Raw genomic sequence first — 20,628 nt, 5'->3', positions numbered from 1 at the left:
TTAGATCGACATAAAATTTGCCACTTCACAATGACCATGTGGAATTTTTTTTGAATGCTACACCTCTTTAATGGAAATTCATATTGACATGGAGATTTCATCAGAAGAGTTCTTTTGGTATCTAGTTGGTCCTAATTAATAATGATGCAAATTGATCTTGTATGGCTATCATAGTGACTATGACTATCTTGCAAATGTTATCTTTACTCCTCCAAAATGGATGGCTGTATCAGTGGTCACCAACAGACTATGATAACTAGTTCGTCTTTTGGCACAGTAGAGCATCATTGCGTTTAAGGGATTCTCGTTTCAATGAGGAATACTGAGAAAACTTAAGTAGAATCAAAACAAATATAATCACTGCTGGAAAGAACTTTACTGTCTGCTATCTTTATTGATAAGTATTTTCTCAATGATTTCTGAGGTACAGAAATATGTTATGTGTGTATTTGTCATGATTATCTGTTATTTCCTGATAAGGCTAGAATATTATTTTTTAAACCTGTCCATCCAACATTTACTGCTTGACTGTACATAACATTTGCAGGTGCGTTCATCAATCATGGCTTAATCTCCAACATTTATAGGACCATAATCACACAAATTTATGGTGGTATAATGTGGGTTCTATGTTGTGAATCATTACCACCTCCTTACAATTATACCAGGAAAGGTACATGGAATGACCCAAACATTGTAAATGTACCAGGAAAGTTACATGGAAAGGTCTCATCTTTACAGGTGTACCGGGAAAGGTACATGGAAAAGTCCCAGTTTTACAGTTATTCCTGGAAAGGTGGATGGGAATTTCCCATCCTTCAGGTGTGCCAGGAAAGATACATGGAAACGTGCCAGCCGTACAGATGTACCAGGAAAGTCCCAGTCTTACAGGTGTACCTAGAAAGGTAGTTTATTGTTTGAACAACACTATTCATTTGAGAAGCAGGAAGACAGTGCACATTATCCAAATTTATTGCATATTTTCCCCGCAGAGAAAACTCTGGAAAATAATTGACAATAAACTATTATTATTATTATTATTATTATTATTGTTATTTTTATCATTATTACTATTATTATTATAGGTCAGTCTAATGGACAATCAGCGAGAATTGAAAGCCGGTACTTTCAGCATTATAAAAAAGGGATGCATTGTGAATAGGAGGAGGTGGTTGTGGTGTTGAAGATAGATAAATTATTTGGAGGGGAAGAAGAAATAGCCCAGCTCACTAAGGAATGCTTACTGCATTTGCTGTCAGCCCCTCATTTTAAGAAAGGAGATTAACATAAGATTAGTGCCCATTATCTCAGAACTGTGAAGATTCCTGATTGAGTATAACAATATAATACCACATAGCTGTCTAAAGACACCCTGCTCTGATCATGACCAATCTTTGTACAGTACCTAAGGTTGCTGTGGATGTAGTGTTACCTGGATTGATAGCAACTGCTTGTATCAAGTCAAGTATCAGTACCTCCTTTCCAAGAATACATCTAGGATAGAATAGCTCAAGTTGAGATGTTCTTTCCTGTAAAATAGCTCAGGCTTTTATTCCATCAGCTTTATCTAATTTGAATCTTTTTTTAAACTTTTAAAAATACAGTTGCAACCTCATAAAGGCTGGAAGTTATTTTGGCAGATGAAACACAGCATGCAGTAATATGAACCTCTTTCAATCTAGATTTTTAACTGCTCAAATTACACTTCATACAATGTCTTTTTTCCACATACAAATTCTGAGGCTTGTTTTAACATGAATGTGCTTGCTGCAGCAGGTAAAAAAATGCATTGGAAGAGATTTGATGTGAATTGGCATTGCAAAAACTCAGTCATGTCTACGTCATACACTGTCCTTGTTTGCTTATATTTCTATTATTGTGATAAGTTTTACTAAAAAGAGGCAAGATATAGAGCGTGCCAGATCATTTTAAAAACAAAACCTAACCATCATCTTATTCATTTTTTAAATTTTAACATATATTTCTTTTATCTATTGTTGTATTATTATAATCTAAATATCCAGTTTTTACAATTTACATTTAATACCTTTTTGTTTTCTGAAAAGTCTATGAAATAAACATTTAGATTTGGAGCTTTAACCAAAGAATCTTTTTATCCATACCCATAAACTGTTGTTTGAATAGGTGACTTTCAAAATGTGAAACCTCTTTGATTATCTATATTATTGCATTTATTAACTGATGGGCCTGTCAGTTGGCAGAAATGAAAATGGCTCATATGCTTTCCAACTTGTGATTTGTTAGTGTTGAAATTAGATCCAGCATTGACTCTGTGGTGTGCATTCATACATTAACAATAAATTTATTAATTTTCTGGACAAAATGTCCAGGACAATACATGTAGATCATTTTCATAGGGGGATAAATAATCCAGACAAAGAAATGGAATTATTTGCTCATATCTGTATATTTACGTCAGTGTTAATACATCATGTTTACAATTATTGGAAGTTGTTTTTTGTTCTTCTGAAGTATTTTTCTTTATATTTACAATTTTAAAACTTAACTTTTTATTGGCACAGTACAGAACACATGCACTGACATGCCATTAACACATTTACCCGTGGTGATGAGTTTATGTGACATTAGGTAGTAGCCTACTGCCGAGCTCTGTAGCGTCAAGGTCATGTGTGATACACTAAAGTGGATGGTATTATAGAAAGGTAGACAGATGTAGCTCTACAATGATACCAAATAATCTGGAATTTCTAGTTGCATTACAAAATACAGAGGGAAAAACCTTATGTTTTGGACCCAATCTTTTTTCCACCCAAATTTTGCCTGTGGTAGGAATCCGATTTTGTGTTTGGATTTTAGACTTTTTGGTCTCAGCTCTAAGGCAGACCGGTATGAACTGCAAATGAACCTTTGCAAAATGTAGGATAAGATGGGCATTTGGAATAAAGAGTGGTCTCAATATGAAAATAATGGGTTTGTTAACCAAAAAAAAAAACCTCCAACTTTTACCCTTCTGCTCATGCGCGAGCCAAATAGCCAATTAAAAATGGTTTCCAACACAACTAGGCATTATGTTATATTATTGGAAGATCACCTGGAAGTTGAAATATTAGGATGTATTCAGAAATAGCTTTCAAAATGTGTTTCCTACTCAAATTTCAGGCAAAACTGACAAAAACCTCCAGGGTTTAATGTGTTAAACAGGAATGTACAAAGACAAGAATTTATAGTAATTTTATAAATGCATTGCAGATTTACAGTTTAAATTTAGAGTTTTCTGACTATCTGTAGTTATTTTGAGATTATGTCCTTTATCAGTATTATGTGGATCTGGAGACTAGGAGTGGATGGGTGCAGTCTGGAAATTTTGAACTTTATCAAAGGAGCTCAATAACCCCACAAGGAATGACCATTACTCTTGGAAATTTAAAATGAATATCATGAAACCATATACACGAATCTCACTGGCTTTGTGGATTCAGAGATGTGTGATTATAGTCTAGGATGATAAGATCAGACTTTGTATTCCGAAACTAGGATAGAATTTGTTACATTAAACAGTCAAATTAATGTTTAGAGAAGGGGAACATGTTAAGATAATTAGGAGGGCTAACATCCATTTGGCTTATGTCTGTGTGAAATAAGTGTATACATTTGATATCTGATTTTTGGGTAGTGATTTGGGGTTTAAAATGGTCTCATATTCAACAGAAGAAAAACAAATTGGAAAGAAAGCAAATGGGTTATTATACCATATTACATCTTCCTGATACCTGACACCACCAATCTATCATCACCTTTTACATGACTTGTGCATAGACTTTTATTTGATGAAACATTGTTAGCTGCAATTATACAGGTCCATGATGGCCATATGTATAGAATTTCCTGCATTATAAACTTGTGCCAACAAAAAAAAGAATTGTGGATATACATACAAATAAATGCAGATTTTTGCAGATAAAAATTCTGTTAGACCATATCTTATCAATAATAATAATAATGAGGACTTTGTATGGTGCCTAATCTTTAGAAGCTCTAAGCGCTTTACATTTGACAACACCTATAAGATAAAAAAACATATAATGATATGATTACAGAAACAAACACCATGAGATTAGAAAACATTAAAAAACATGCTGAGAATATTTAAGGTAGGAAACGTTATTAGGTCTTTAAGTTTGTTCTTGCAGTTGAAATAAGTGAGTTTTGAGAGCACTCTTGAATGTGATCATGTGTGTTTGTGTCTAAGTTCAGTGGGCAATTCATTCCACGTTGCTGGGCCCTGGTATGCAAAAGAACGCTGCATATATGACTTTGTTTTCATAGTGGGAATAATGAGTATATGATTGTCAGAAGAGGAGCGTAAGTATCTTGCTCATGTGTACACATGGGTGAGGTCGGACAGGTATGTTGGACTAGAGTCTGACAGTGAAACGTAGCACAGAGAACAAATTTTGTGTTTGATTCTGGATCGAATGGATAGCCAGTGTAGGGTACAGAGCAGTGGGGAGGTATGCTCTGATCATGGTACTCTAAGTATGATCCAAGCAGCTGTGTTTTGAAGTTTCTGGAGCAGATATTGAGATGAACCAGACAGAATTGAGTTACAATAGTCCAGTTTTGAAAGTACTAATGAACACACAAGTGTTTTAGTGGCATCACCTGAAAGATATTTGCAAATTGAGCTGATGCGTCTCAGCTCAAGATATGCAGCCTTGCATATGTTCATGACATGTTGGTGCAGTGTGAGAGTACTGTCCAGAATAACACGAAGGTTTCGTACTGATTGTGTGAATTTAATGTTGGTGCTGCTGATATTTATTGTTTGAGGTAATTTAGGATGTGAATGAGAAAGTCTTTATGTTGTGATCAGAATGGCCTCAGTTTTATCATCATTCATCTGCAGCTTGTTACATGTCATCCATGATTTCACATCAGAAATACACCTCTCTACACCTTGGATGGTTGCATCAACTTCAGTTGGGTGGCTAGATTTGTATATTTGGGTGTCATCAGCGTACAATTGGTGAGACTGGATGATGATCTATAACACTTGAGAGCAACTGAGTGTACAGAATGAAGAGAACAGGTCCAAGAAAGACCCCTTTGGAACACCACAACATATATCAACTGGACTGGAGTGTATTCCATTTGCAGATATAATTTGTATCCTGTTGACCAAGTAGGACTTGAACCACTGTAAGGCTGTATCATGAATGCCAAATACATGCTGGAGACGGTGAAGTAATATATCATGGTCTATTGTGTCGAATGCTGCAGACAAATCAGTGAGGGTGAGGACTGTAATCTTTCCGCTATCTAACGCAGAGAGAATGTCATTAACTATTTTTAGAAGAGTACTTTCAGTACTGTGGCAAGGGCGATACGCAGATTGTACTTTGCTAAAAAGTCTTTGAATTTAGATGAGATACAAGCTGGGATAGAACAACCTTTTCCAAGATTTTTTATATGAATGGGAGATTAGAAACTGGGCGGTAGTTCTTTAAATCGTTATGGTCTAGTGTTGGTTTCTTCAGCAGAGGCTTTACAATAGCAGTTTTAAAAAATGATGGGAATTCCCTGGATGAGAGAGAGGTATTAATAACATCAGTTAGTGAAGGCAATACTGGATCTAAGCACTCAAGCAGCAGTGATGTTGGAATTGGATCAAGTTCACATGACTATGGTGCACTCTTCTTCAAGATTGTACGTACGAAATCCATAGAGACAGTTTCAAATGCTGCTAATGGTTGCCGCTCAAATTCTGTATCCCAACTGTATGGTGACGACGAGTCGATTGAAATTGTGGTGTCAGGCTTATCTCTAATGGTTTGTACTCTGTCACAGAAGAAATTTGCAAACATGTCCGGAAGGTCAACTGGAGGGAAGGTAGTTGGAAGTGGTGTAGATTTGTTCACATTACATTTAAAACATGAAAAAAATTCATCTTTTTGGTTTCCCATTCCACATGCAAAACCTTAAATTGGCAATCCATTAATATCGCAAATCTTACATGTAAATATGAATTGCTCATAAATTGTGGAAACATATTTTCAGTACTATTGGCTGTCTAGTCACATTAATATTAACTGGCATATTTTTGCTTCATGACATAGTACCCTTGTTCCAGGGTCTCTGTCTCTTACAATTCAAGTAGGTGATATTAAATAAAAGAAAAAGGAGTAGCTTTACAATGATGCCATGTAATCTAGACATTTTACAAGCATACAATGACATCACCAAAAAGGGGGTTATATTTTTTAGGCCTGATTTTTAAAAACAAATGCATATGATAATTGTTTCCAGAGCTGGATTAGCATCCAGAGTTTTGGACTTCATCTGCTTCAATCTAAAACAGAAAAATTCAGATGTTACAGTCAGATGAACCTTGGCAAAAATTAGTGTCATTTTGAGATTCACAGAAAAAGGACCCTTGAGGCAAAACTCTGGAAGTTGGGCATGTCCAGTAAGCAAAATAAAAATTTGCTCACATGCTGGTGAGAAAAGCCAATGCAAAAAACAGAACATATCTAAGCATCTGATTCTCTGTAAAACATACTTGCTTGGATTCAATAGGAAGTAGCAAAGAAATGTTCTCTTGTACATTCATCTTAGGTGGAAATAATTAAAACGAAAAAATTCCTGGCTTTGATGAAATAAGGGTAATGAAAGGGTGGATAAAGCAGCCAATCTTGTCCAGCAGTCCGCTGTTTCTGAAGGGAAGATTCCATATACAACTTCAAGTATTATATAACGCAGTATGAATATGTGGAATGAAACTCCACAAACAAGCTTTGAACAAAATACCACCACTGGACAGGAGCATCCCTCCCTCATTCAGAACAGATCAGCAGAGATTAGGTGGTATGGACCTTTTGACATTTCAGTGAACCTTGCTTGACTAACTCTTTATATTATTGCCTATAACCCATCGACTTGTCACCACTTGTCTATCATGCTAATTGATTAACCAATCATCAAACATATTTAGGCATTGTTTACAGCTACCATTTCCCCTGGCATGCTGACTGTAGTGATAATGAATTTGTTATTTGTAAATATTTTTTATTGATATTGGTAAAAAGGTGTCAGTCTGAGTTTCTTAGTTCTGACAGTCAATATCCAGGTCATCTAATGGAGGAGTAGCATTTGTTGTTTCCCAAAACCATGACTAAACATGGATGAAGGCTTGTGGTCTGTCCAAGTTTAGGTCTTTGTTTATCTGCATCAGCTGACATGGATACATTTGTTTGCAATATTCAGGTTTGTTTACATAAAAGTATGTAGAAGAAAAACGTAATAAGAAAGTGAAAATTTAAAAAAAAATGTTCAAATGAACTTATGTAGAATAGGGATGGAGAACTACCTAATCTCGGGCTCTTTTTTTTGTAGGACGTACCTGACCCAAAATTGCTTTGTCTTAAAGTTTGAGAATTTACAATTTATTATTGGTTTGCCCCAAAGACAATGTAACATAATTTTTGTGGCTCTTTACTTTCAGTAAAAGAGCTGAAAGAGGGGTGGGTGATGAAACTTGTGATTAATCATAGATACCCCAAAATTGGTTTAAGATATTTGTGTTTATACCAACAAACCTCACTGATCTTTAAAATTGTCTACAACAGCATACTTCAAAACTATAACCATTTTTACACTGTTGCTTTATGTTTTAATTCATTTATGTCTACGGCAACCTTAACAAAAGTCCATTAAAAATAATAAGGATATGACTTAAACAAAATACAATCATATCTTTAGTCGTGAGTTTTCTTTCACATGAATTTGTTCTCTAACTGCTTTTAAAACTGATTTTTATGATTAACTGAAATTAAACATAGGTTATTGCTGTTTGAACTTACAAATATAAACATTGTCTACTGCAGTATCATTTGCTTGGTAATTTGACATTTTCAAGAATAAAAAGCATCACTGAAAATGAAACAGGTTTTGTTTGCCTAATTCTCATTGTTTGTTCAAGGTAGAAGGTTAATATTTAGTCATGTCATGAAATTCTGTTGGAGGGGATGATCCAAAAGGTCAATTGGAAGGATGTAAACTGAACTCTGGATGAGTAGTTACATAATGTTACATAAATAATGTTACATACGGTTATGTAAACAATGTTACATAATGTGGAACAACACATGGGAATGATTTCCATAAATTGAGCAAGAATTGCAGTATAAATAATTGAAGTTATTACTTTCATTTAACTCAGATTGTTTAGATTGATCTTTTACTTTGCTTTATTAATCTGTACAAAAAATATTGATGCATTAAAAAGAAATAGGCTGAGAGCAAATTTTCCTCTCATGAATTGGACACACGCACAAACACACACAATCTATTGCTTACCTTCTAAAGGGTGGAGAGGTCCAGTTGGTGGTTAAGTGGTTAGCATGCCTGATTGGCACCCAAAATGGTGCATGTTAAAACCCCTTTATGGGTTTCCTTACACTTTGGATGAATTATTGAGCTAAAATAATTCATTGCATGACACAGAACCATTTGACCTTGTTATCATGCTCAAGTGTTTTACATTAATGCATAGATCGTGGGCTTGACGTTGTTTATTTCAAAGTTTAGTTTAAGTTACACATTGTGATATATCAATGTACCTTATGCTAATTGTAAAGTGTTCTTTATTTAAATGTGTCCTCAACTTAGAGATTTAATACTACCCTTCTTGATTTCGTTAAAACCATTAGGACACATTTAGCTAATTGTTTAATGCAAAGCTGCACTAATGCATTGATAAAATAGGCAAATGTTTCTTCTTTGCAGGGGCTCCAGACACTGGAGTTTGATTAATGTTAACATTTATTTCTTATCATTGCTTGGGTCAAACCATATATAGATTGCATTGTCCTGAAATGACAAATAACACTAACTTATCAATAATGTCAGGCTTTATTTTTTGGTAGAAATTGTAAAATTGCTTCACATTCACCAGTGATGTTCATCAGCTGTTCATACGGATCCCTTTTCAATTTCAGTTTTCTGAGATTAAAATTAAAAACTTGGGGCAGTGGTTCATTTCTTGTAGAGTATGCAAGTTTTAAGTGCAGTGTTCATTTCCCACAAATTAATACATATTTATTGTTTTGTAAATATTGTGTACATATAAAGAATATTGTGTCTTCAAAGATCTCATGACAGGTTAGTGAATATTTATCTAAACAAGTGGTACTGCCTGAAATAAAATGTTGCTGATTGTGATGATGACGATTATTATTATTATTATCATCTCCGCTGGTCATAGATGGAAGAGCTTATGGGATGGTCTCTTTTCCATCTCTCCATTAGCACAAGTTTGTTATGACTATTATTAAATTACATGGAGGATTGCTTGAAACTTCACATACACATTCAGTCGGTCTGAAATGAAAATGGTGCCAATCCAACATTCTGTATAGTTGCCATGACAACCATCCTGAAAATCTTGTTACTACTACACCTACATGGATGGTTCTATCAAGATGGGGTTTTCACAAAAATACTTCTTTAGTTACTAGTTGGTGACAAGTAATATTGGTGCTAATCTGAAATCCAGTATGGCCACCATGGCATTTTTTTGTATCACTACACTTTCTGAATGGATGGTCATATTAAAATGGAGTTCTCACTGAAAGACTTCTTATGATGTCTAAGCTGGCCCAAAATGAAAATGGTACCAGTGTGATGCCCAATATGGTTACTATAATGTCCATCTTGAAAATCTTGCTTCTCCCTCATGGATAGTCATTACAACATGAGGTTTTAATAAAAGACTTCTTAAGATGTCTAGCTGTCCCAAAATGAATATGTTATTGATCTGACATCCATTGTGGCTGCTGCAGCAGCGATCTTAAAAATCTTACTATAACAACCAGATTTCAAACTGAGGTGTGGCTATCACAGAAAACTTATTATGGTATCCATTTTGTCTTCAATGAAATTGGTATTAATCTGATGTCCAGTATAGCCAACACAGCAGCCATCTTGAAAATCTTGTTTTTGCTATTCAGAATGGAAAGTTGTATCTTGAAAATAGTTATCTTTACTCCTCTCAAAATTGATGACTATTATCAACATGTGGTGTTATCAATAGACTTCTTACGATACTTGGTCCAAAATGAAACGTGTCAGTTGTACAGCCTGTATGATTTCTATAACAACTATATTAAAAATCTTTTTTTTTTCCCGCCCCCAACCGCTTCAGTGGACTAGTGGTTACAGCTTCTGCCTTGGATGCAGGAGATCGTGGGTTCATTCCCCAGCCAAGTCATGCCAAAGACTTACAAAAATGGTACCAACATCTGCCTCGCTTGGTGCTCAGCATTAAGAGGTTATTGTCAGGATAATGTGACTGGGTGGGACATCATGCTACATGTCTGCGGTATGATGCCTCAGTGCTAGACATCACTATAAACTGCCACACTGCAGACATCATAGCGATATGACTGAAATTTTGTTAAAGCTATGTTAAAAATCCAAATCACACACACAATTCACCTCCCCCCATGGCTGATCCTATGATGTGGGTTTTTTTTTTCTTCACAGAAAGACTTCCAGTGATGCCTACTTTGTCTTGAATGAAAATGGTACCAAGCTGACATCCATCATATATACAACAGCATCAAATTTGAAAATCTTGTCATTGCTGAAAAATTTAAGAGATAGTTTCAACACTCAGTTATAAGGAAGAAATGGTCTTTTCTTGAATTCCTGGAAATCCTTTTTGCCCATTAGAGCATCAGTCCTTTCAAGGGACTCTTGTTCTTATTCTTATTTATCAGAGCTGTCTTTGGAGCAACATAACGTATGCACTGTAGTTAGACTTACTATTTGAAATACCAAGCATCATTGTCCTAAATGGCCTTCCTTTAACTGTTTTTATTACTGGCCGTTTAATATGCTCTCATTTCAAATAATGCCCCAAAGCCTTCACTACCACTTTACTGTTGTTGTTGTGGGGTTTAACGCCATTTTTTCAGCACAAGATAGGCTATGCATGATGGCTATTATTAATGGTGGAGAAAGCACCCGGGAAAACCCCGGAAAGAACCACCGACCCTCGAGAAGCTACTGGCAAGCTTTCTCACATACCCACATAGGCCGAACCCACGACTTGAACTCACACAGACAGAGGTGAGATGGCAGTGATCCGTAACGGTGAGTGCTTTAGACCACTCGGCAACTCGGGGCCCCCTACCACTTTATGAAAAGCTTGGTAAACACTTGTTTAATTTAGTGTTCTTGTGTTATTGCATGGTGATTGGTCTTGTATACATCAGTTAGATTTACCTTTAATGATTAGAAAAGTTGAAGACTTCTGATTCATTTGTAAAAATTATAATTCCTTTTAGTGTGAAAGATCTAATAATAATAATTGTATCACTTCATGTGTTCATACATGCAGTGGGGCAGTTAGTAGCTGAATGGAGTAATAATAATAATTGTATCACTTCACCATGTGTTCGTACATGCATTGTGGCAGTTAGTAGCTGAATGGAGTAATAATAATAATTGTATCTCTTCACTATGTGTTCATACATGCATTGGGTCAGTTAGTAGCTGAATGGAGTAATAACAGTAATGTATCACTTCATGTGTTCATACATGCAGTAGGGTAGTTAGTAGCTGAATGGAGTAATAATAATAATTGTATCACTTCACCATGTGTTCATACATGCATGAATGGAGTAATAATAATAATTGTATCACTTCACCATGTGTTCATACATGCATGAATGGATTAATAATAATAATTGTATCACTTCACCATGTGTTCATACATGCATGAATGGAGTAATAATAATAATTGTATCACTTCACCATGTGTTCATACATGCATGAATGGATTAATAATAATAATTGTATCACTTCATGTGTTCATACATGCATGGGCAGTTAGTAGCTGAATAGAGTAATAATAATAATTGTATCACTTCACCATGTGTTCATACATGCATGAATGGAGTAATAATAATAATTGTATCACTTCATGTGTTCATACATGCATGGGCAGTTAGTAGCTGAATAGAGTAATAATAATAATTGTATCACTTCACCATGTGTTCATACATGCATTGTGGCAGTTAGTAGCTGAATGCAGTAATAATAATAATTGTTAATAATAATTGTATCACTTCACCATGTGTTCATACATGCATGAATGGAGTAATAATAATAATTGTATCACTTCACCATGTGTTCATACATGCATGAATGGAGTAATAATAATAATTGTATCACTTCACCATGTGTTCATACATGCATGAATGGAGTAATAATAATAATTGTATCACTTCATGTGTTCATACATGCATGGGCAGTTAGTAGCTGAATAGAGTAATAATAATAATTGTATCACTTCACCATGTGTTCATACATGCATGAATGGAGTAATAATAATAATTGTATCACTTCATGTGTTCATACATGCATGGGCAGTTAGTAGCTGAATAGAGTAATAATAATAATTGTATCACTTCACCATGTGTTCATACATGCATGAATGGAGTAATAATAATAATTGTATCACTTCATGTGTTCATACATGCATGGGCAGTTAGTAGCTGAATGGTCTAAGTTACTCACCTTTACAGGTCACACACACATCACATCTCATCTTTATCAGTGTCAGTTCAAGTCTCAGTATGACCAACATGAGATAACATGAGAAAGTTTGCCAGTAGCTTCTCATGGGTTGGTGGTTCTTCCTGGATTCTTCCAACATCAAAATAAACTGGCCGCCAAGCATAGCAATTATCATGTACTAAGAAATGACATCAGAAGCCTCACAGAACCATACCAAAATCATATCAGCATTGTCAAATATTTCTCTTTTTGGCCATGTTTATTATCACTAATTCTGTCATTTGACTGGATAGGCAGCATTTTTAGGGACTGGATGAAGTGTCTGGGATTGTTGAATCATTTGGTGAGTTTTGTCTTGACCTTGTTTCAAATAAGGCTTTGTGATTGTTCGTTCATTTTCTTAAGTCAGCTGGTTCATAGGAGATGGGATGGTATAATTATTGCACATCGGGAGGTAAATGGCATTTTTATGAACAAATATCCATATACCTTTGATTGACATTGTACTTTTCTTGATTAACTATTGAAAAAGGTGGCCTCTTGCATTTGCTTACAGATTATACATGTTTGTTGACAAAGATATAGTACTAATTCATTAGTACACCGATATATTTGAAACTTTCAGAGTCATGGGTTGACCTTCACTATACTGGAGATGATCGATGTGTACCACAGGCACAGTCAGCATACAATGGCAGCTTCGAAAAGCTTTTGCTTGAAGCCCAGAAAGAGTCCAGATCTCCGTCAAGAGCTAACAGTCGTGAGACCTCTGGGAGAGGAAGGTAAGGATGCATGCAGTTCTTGGATTGTGAAAGTTTTAATTTTTTCTCCACCAAAATTAAGCTTTCTGGCAACACAGAAATTACTCTAATATTTCAGTTGTCTGTCTTTATAGAAATCATATTACATTTCATTGTTTATTGTCATTGTTCTAAAATTTTAAAAATGTTCGAAAATTATTAGAATACTCAAACTTCACAAAATGCCTGTAGCCTGTTTTTCAAGCCCCATAATAACATTACTGCAGAGAGAAGGAAAACCATATAAAGTAAGTTGTGTAATTCATTAGCTACATTAAATCACTTAACATTCATTGGTATCAGATTTTGTGGTTTCGTTAAAAAAATTAATATTTGTGGGTAATTAATTTTGTGGATTTGTCATTTAAAAATAAATTAATTTATGCATTTTTACATCAATACAAGTTTATAGTTTGTTTCACTTCCCAGCATTTCCAAGTTCACAGAGACAGTCCATAGTGCATAAATTGGATGCATTTGTTAGTTCTTCATTGCTGTCACTTGGCATAGATGTAGAGATCTGAATCATAGAAGGTGCCGAAATCCTTTCACATTTATTTCAAGTCAAACAACCTTAACAACACTGATGTAATTATTCAATAGGAACAGAAGTTTGTAGCGCTTTTTGACATTTTCAGTGCACCTCACAGGGACAGACTGTAGTCTCATTGAAAGGAAATAGCATCATACCTATGTTTCAGTCATGTGCATGCAACCTCAAAATTTTATCCGTTAACAAATTCTTCAAGGAGGAACTGAAATCACCATCTTATGAGTGCTATTTATTCCATGTGATTGCTCAGTTACATGAATGGGAACAAGAGGGCAGTGGGGATATTCTGTCAGATAAAATCTTGATCAACCTGAAAATTATCTACCCACATGATAAAATATCACATCAGACAATCAGGATTTAAATGGTCTTCCAGAAAGCTGATTTAGTTGCATGAATGAAATGTTATTACAACATGCACTTATGTTCCAAATGCACAGCGGAGTAATGATTTGTGCTTTGGATCAATATAATAATAACGGTGAAAACTTTTTGTTCATGAAACAACTACTTTTTTAATCCGACACACTAATTGCTTTCAAAATAATATATTTACTCAGTGTGGAAAAGTTTTCCTTTTTTGAACATTTAAACCTTTGACATTTCCTGCACACTTTTTTGAACTGTTTAAAGTTCTATTATGAATTTGTTATTATAAATGCACATGAGCTGTAGTTTGTGAAGTAAAGGATTCAAGCCATGACTAATTTTGCATTTGTAACGTGTATAACTTTAGAGCTATAATGTTTATGAAATTTTGCAAGAGAATTAAATTATAATTAGTAAAGGGGTCATTACCATAAGGCCTCTTTTGGGCCCAAAAATGTGAAAATTTTAAATTTCTTTAGCAACATAGAAAATTTTTTAATCGATGTTTACAATGTATTTAGATATATTATCGTACATATGTGCTCAAGATGTCCTATTTGGCTATAAAATAGCCATTCTTTGCTTTCTTTGGAGCTTAAAAAAAAAAAAAAACATCAAGTGGTCCACAGGCAACAACCAGTTGGCATTCATTGATATCTTGCATCTCATTAATGATCTGGCATTATCTACAACTAAACTGATGTAACTACTAACAAATAAAATGATTCTGGCTTTAAAAAAAAGATGTTGTTACAACTACATCTAAACTGACATAACTGCTACAGTGAACAAATAAAATGATTCTGACATAAAATAAAGACTGTTACAGAATAATCAGCATTACAGAAGAATTCGTTACAGAGGAGAAATTTTCCCAGTGTGTTTAAGGATTGCATGGAGACAACAGGTGTTACATTGTTTACAGTTATCTCATAAAAGTTTAATGGACAAGGTAGGATAACAGTTGATGTTGGCTCCCAAATTAGCAATTAAATTACATGATTATAAGAGCATTTGTTATGATTTTTCTACAGTGACTATATGCTATATGTCAACTATATAGTACAGTTGACATTTCCAAACCTACAAATGATTAATTATTTTGTATGTTTGCATAAATTTAGTCTCATTGGTCATTATTTCAAGCACAAAATAAATTAAATCTTCCTCACTGTTGGGACAACTTTAACCTTCAGAAAACGTTACTCTAACAGCCATCATACAGTTTACATTGCAATTCAGCCAACAACCATAAACCTTGAATTCTTTCATTGCCATTTTACCATTTTTGTTGCTTTTATCAGCTTTGGCCATTGCTAGTGCTAGCATTGGTGTTGATATACATCCGCTAATGACGAGTTGTAAACATGTTTATTTTTCAATTTTGTTTCTTACAAAAAGTAAACAGGCTCAAGATTTGTGGTAGATAGGGAAAAAAGGGAAACCCACAAACCAGCACTCAATTTATTGAAGATAGAGAATGCATTGTACAGTTATGAATTTTATCCTTCCGGTAATTTAAAGACATATAAAGTATTTATGTATGTATTTATTTTTTGTAAAGGGAGAACATAGGTTTTGGGACATAATTGATATTACCCAAAGGAACTTCATAAGGAAACATGCTCCCTCTCTATCTCTCTTTGAATGCCGACCTTCCACCCCACTTAAATGACCTGGCTGAATTGTCATCAGTGAAAAAAATGACTGTTACACACAGGGGAATGTGAAGTATACTTGTGGACTGTTCCTCATGACAAATCTCCTTTCCATGGAAGGATGTATTCACCCATGAAAATGGACACGATTATTTGTTAAAAAGAGCATATGCTGCTAAAGAATTACAGAATTAAAATTAGTTTTACACAAAAAATAAATTTGTTCTCAAAACATTTCATCTACATAAAGGAGAATTTGGCATGGGTCAGGCTTATAATCTGAAATTCACTTTATTTCTTTATTCAAATTATCTTGATCAGCCTTCTCACTTATAGTGGCATTCTACAACTGAAAAGAATATGGTAGGCTGCCATTAATCACAGCAACTGGGAAAATGATCTTTAAAATAAATAAAAAATAGTCATCTCAGCTGGAAAAGTAGACAGTAACTTAGCAACTGCAAGGCTAGAATGACTGAAAATTAAAGACAGATTTATGTGTGCTGGTTGAGATCAGAAAAGCAACACACAGACATGCACACAGATTAGGTAGATTGTGATGGGAAAGATTGTTGGAAATGAATACAGGCTTACTTAAAAAATGAATGCCCCAACTATAATTATCAAATTGAATATTCAGGTGCTGTACACAACATGTAAGACATATGAGATGTTGATATCTTATCAGCTGCTTTTGGAACATCAGAGTTTATATCTGAACACAAACTCACTCCATGAAAGTAAAATAAAATTAATTTTAAGAACTTTTCCATCATTGTATGGTCACTTTAGTAAAGTCATAATAATAAAATATACAGTCAACCACATTTATGTTGAAATATAATAGGAGATATTGCTTGATTGAAGAAAAAACAGCATTTATGCATAAAGAATTGTATTGCTTTACAGAAGCGTCTTTGCTGATTAAATTGGTTACCTCTGTTCTGTATTGTCTTCCCATCAAATAACCAGTAAGACAAGAAATTTGACTTCATTGTTTTGATATGGTATAAAAAGTTATTCTCAGAGTGCTCAATCCACTATTATTAAAAGTAAGAACAACAAGTTACATTAAAACTTTTTTTTAAAAAGAAGGTAAAAACAAAAAATATACACAGTTGTTTTCAAAGCAATCCAGGTTGAATAATAACAAAAAAAAATCTGTATAAAATGTTTTTCATTCATCAACTCATCTGGGAGTAAGCAATATATCCATACTTTGTTTATTTGTGTGCCTTTGCATTGTGGTCATGGATTCTCTTTAGTACCATGTGTTTTCACAATACCCCCACCCCACCCCACCCCAAATATTCTCAAGACTTGAACAGCCATGGATCATGTACCACAGTCAAAGATGAAGCTAACAAAATAAATTTGACAATAAAGTCTGTTACAAAAATCACCACAAAATATAATCAAATTGATTAAATTGAAGAAAATCACCGTACGCAGACCCTGTGAAGTGTCATGAAAGTGCAACAAACTGCTACACTAATGTTCTATATGTTCAGTGTATCACTCCACAGTGTTGATAATCTTTATGCAGCAAATTTGTCCCAGGCAAGTGCAGTGGATGGGGTGGAGGAGATGCAGACTTGGGACACTTTTGTCAGAACTAAAGAGAGACTACTGAATCCTTCACATCCATCTTAGAAGGGAGTGGCTATTGCTTCTGGTCCGTCTGAGCTGCAACACCTTGTCATTGAATACCAAGGTCAACAAAAGAAAATGCCAAGACAAGTTGAGATAAGAAGAAGGAAGGGAATGGAATGGCCAAAGAGGGACAGTAAGAAGGCCTGGGAAGAGTTTGAGTGACTTGGAGAACATCTGTAATGCTGCTCTGCACAGCAATGTCAACAGGAGGAACCAATTCCTTTCTTTGGTTGCTTATACTCTAGGAAAGGAGAGGTTTGGTATCCACAAAACAAGATTGCAGCCAACAGCCCCTAGATCCAGTGGATAACAAGTCCAGCTATAGAAGATACAGCAGGAGCTTCTGTCACTGAGAAGACAGTTCAGGGATGGTACAATAAAAGAGAAGGTGGGACTGCAACAGTTATAGAAGGTCCTCAGAGAAAGACTGCTTAAACTTAAGAAAGCAGAACAACTGCAAGAGAGAAGGAGAATGAAGAATCCATACAAATGTGCTTCCTCTCTCTTGGGAGAAGAGTGGTCAAGCCATCTGGAATGCCGCAGAGTAGAATAGTTTCTGAAATAAATACATCCTGACCCTCACAGAAAAGATGACTTGGGAGAGTGTCCATGGATCATTTCTGTAGAGTCACCATCTTGTGCCTTAGAAACAGGAGAGCCTACCAGGGGGAGAATTATGTGAAGTCCTTAGGATCTATTGTTATGTGTACAAGATGTGCCCTAAATTACTTAGACATCTGAGGAGACTGATGCGAGTGATATGCAGTAAAAGGATGATCCCTGCATGTTTGCTGAGGACTGCTTTGTAATGAGGATTCCAGAAATATTTCCGTTCCCAGCAATATTGCTACTGTGCATAGAAAGAAAGATGTACTCAGTCTTGGCAAATAGAATAAACAAGAACATGATAAGTAACATTTGTATTGATACATCAGTGCAGAAAGGAGGACTCCCAGGATTATTTTTTTTTTGGTGTTTCAGACACACAAGTACCGTAAGTCAATTTGTCAAAGAAGCCAGGATTGAAGATCGCAATTTGACAGTTGTATGGTTGGATCTGGCCAATTCCCCACAATCTGATTGAATTAGCTCTTGACCATTACTGTATGTGAGAGTGTACAGCAGTTAATCAGAGGTATTACAGCAACATCCAGCAGCATGTTATGGCAGAAATGTTCACCATTTCATGGATACTGCTGGAACGAGGGATCATCACAGGCTGCACCATCTCTGTTATACTATTTGTTATGGGCATGAAGCTCATAATTATATCAGCAAAAATACAATGTCAGAGATATGCATACCAGCCAACAGGATTCATGGATGACATTATAAATAACCCAACACAAGATGGGTGTTGACAGAACTGGAGGAGACTGGATCATTGGTTCACATGAAGTTTAAACCAATGAAGTCAAGGATCTTGGTGTTAAAAAATGGTCTGGTTATTTCCCCATTTGTGACAGAGATCCTAGATGAGTAGATCTTGTCTATTATGGCTAATCCTATTATGGCTAATCCTATCAAGTGCCTTGGCAAGTGGTTTGATGCTATGCTGAAAGACAAATGGCTAAAGAATGAGGTAGAAGAGGTATGTGGAAGACTGACAGATCTGGATCTATTATGGCTAATCCTATTTCAAGTGCCTTGGCAAGTGGTTTGATGCTATGCTGAAAGACAAATGGCTAAAGAATGAGGTAGAAGAGGTATGTGGAAGACTGACAGATCTGGATCTATTATGGCTAATCCTATCAAGTGCCTTGGCAAGTGGTTTGATGCGCTGCTGAAAGACAAATGGCTAAAGAATGAGGTAGAAGAGGTATGTGGAAGACTGACAGATCTGGATCTATTATAGCTAATCCTATTATGGCTAATCCTATCAAGTGCCTTGGCAAGTGGTTTGATGCTATGCTGAAAGACAAATGGCTAAAGAATGAGGTAGAAGAGGTATGTGGAAGACTGACAGATCAGGACTTTCTAGGAAATTTAAGGCATGAATGTACCAGATACTGCCTAAGACTGATTTGGCAGTTGATGATGTATGAGATAGCAATGACTACTTTGGAGAGCTTGGAGAAAGCAGTCAGGAAGTATTTGTACAGATTACCTAAAGCCCCATATCATTCACTGTAGGTGGGCTCTACTGCTATCATCAGTGGTGGAAATGTAGAGTACAACCTCTGCTGCTGGCACTGGGTCCTCCATGATAATTCTATATACAGGTGACAATTGATTTATAACAAAGATGCATTTGTGAGATTATGGTTTAAATTTAAAATAATTTTTCCCATGGGATGAAAGGATACTAATAATTTAAGGAAGTTCTTGGGCAAATTATACCTCTACGTTTTCAAGTAAGGATTATTTATGCATAATTTTCTTGGTGAACCATGAGATGTGCACACATGCAAGTACATGAGCTGCATGCTAGTCACAGCACGTAGCACAAACAAAAGCAAATTGATGCAAAGTGAATATTTCTTGATTACAAATGATGTTAAAATGAAAATGCATAAATCGTATAGAGACATACAGTGAGCATCACCTGTAGTCACTGAGAATACCTGCACTATTAATGTTTGTTATATTTTCTCAAGAAACATTATTCATCTCATTTTCCTTCTATGTACATTTTTTCCATATATGATTAAACAGTGTTTGAAATGCATCTATTCATTACAACATTTTCCCAAATAAATATAAATATTTTTCATCAAAACTGTAGAACAAATTGGTCAGTGATAAACTAACCCAAGTTTTGAAAAGATGGATACTTTTGAATGGACTTCTTCAGTTTGTACTGGACTTGATTTTTCAAAAGATGTTATTTTAGTAATTTTTAGACTTGCTTCTTCACATCAAGACTTTGTCTTTTAGTTGCTAATTTCCTTAATCTTACTAATGTGGTAGTACATATTATGCCACGTAATAACCACTTAATTCTGAAGGTCATCACCTGGCACAGGTATTGGAACTTTACATTATAGTTTTTACCAATACATGTGATGTCTTTCATTTTTCTTTATCACTA

The 20,628-nt window shown here is 35.1% G+C and overlaps 1 protein-coding gene across 1 annotated transcript in view; it reads left to right on the top strand.

Annotated features, from left to right (window-relative positions):
- The window catches only part of LOC149794986 (BCL2/adenovirus E1B 19 kDa protein-interacting protein 3-like), a 69,504-nt gene that overhangs the window by 11,426 nt on the left and 37,450 nt on the right, over positions 1-20,628 (top strand). Inside the window, exon 2 of the mRNA XM_089964647.1 lies at positions 13,190-13,346. Coding sequence (XP_089820773.1) covers positions 13,190-13,346 — 157 coding nt within the window. The remainder of the gene's footprint in view (positions 1-13,189; positions 13,347-20,628) is intronic.

This window comes from Sinohyriopsis cumingii, chromosome 7 (assembly GCF_028554795.1).
Source record: "Sinohyriopsis cumingii isolate HCF-2022 chromosome 7, ASM2855479v2, whole genome shotgun sequence".
Classification (NCBI taxonomy): domain Eukaryota; kingdom Metazoa; phylum Mollusca; class Bivalvia; order Unionida; family Unionidae; genus Sinohyriopsis; species Sinohyriopsis cumingii.
This window is presented reverse-complemented; position numbering and strand designations above follow the sequence as displayed.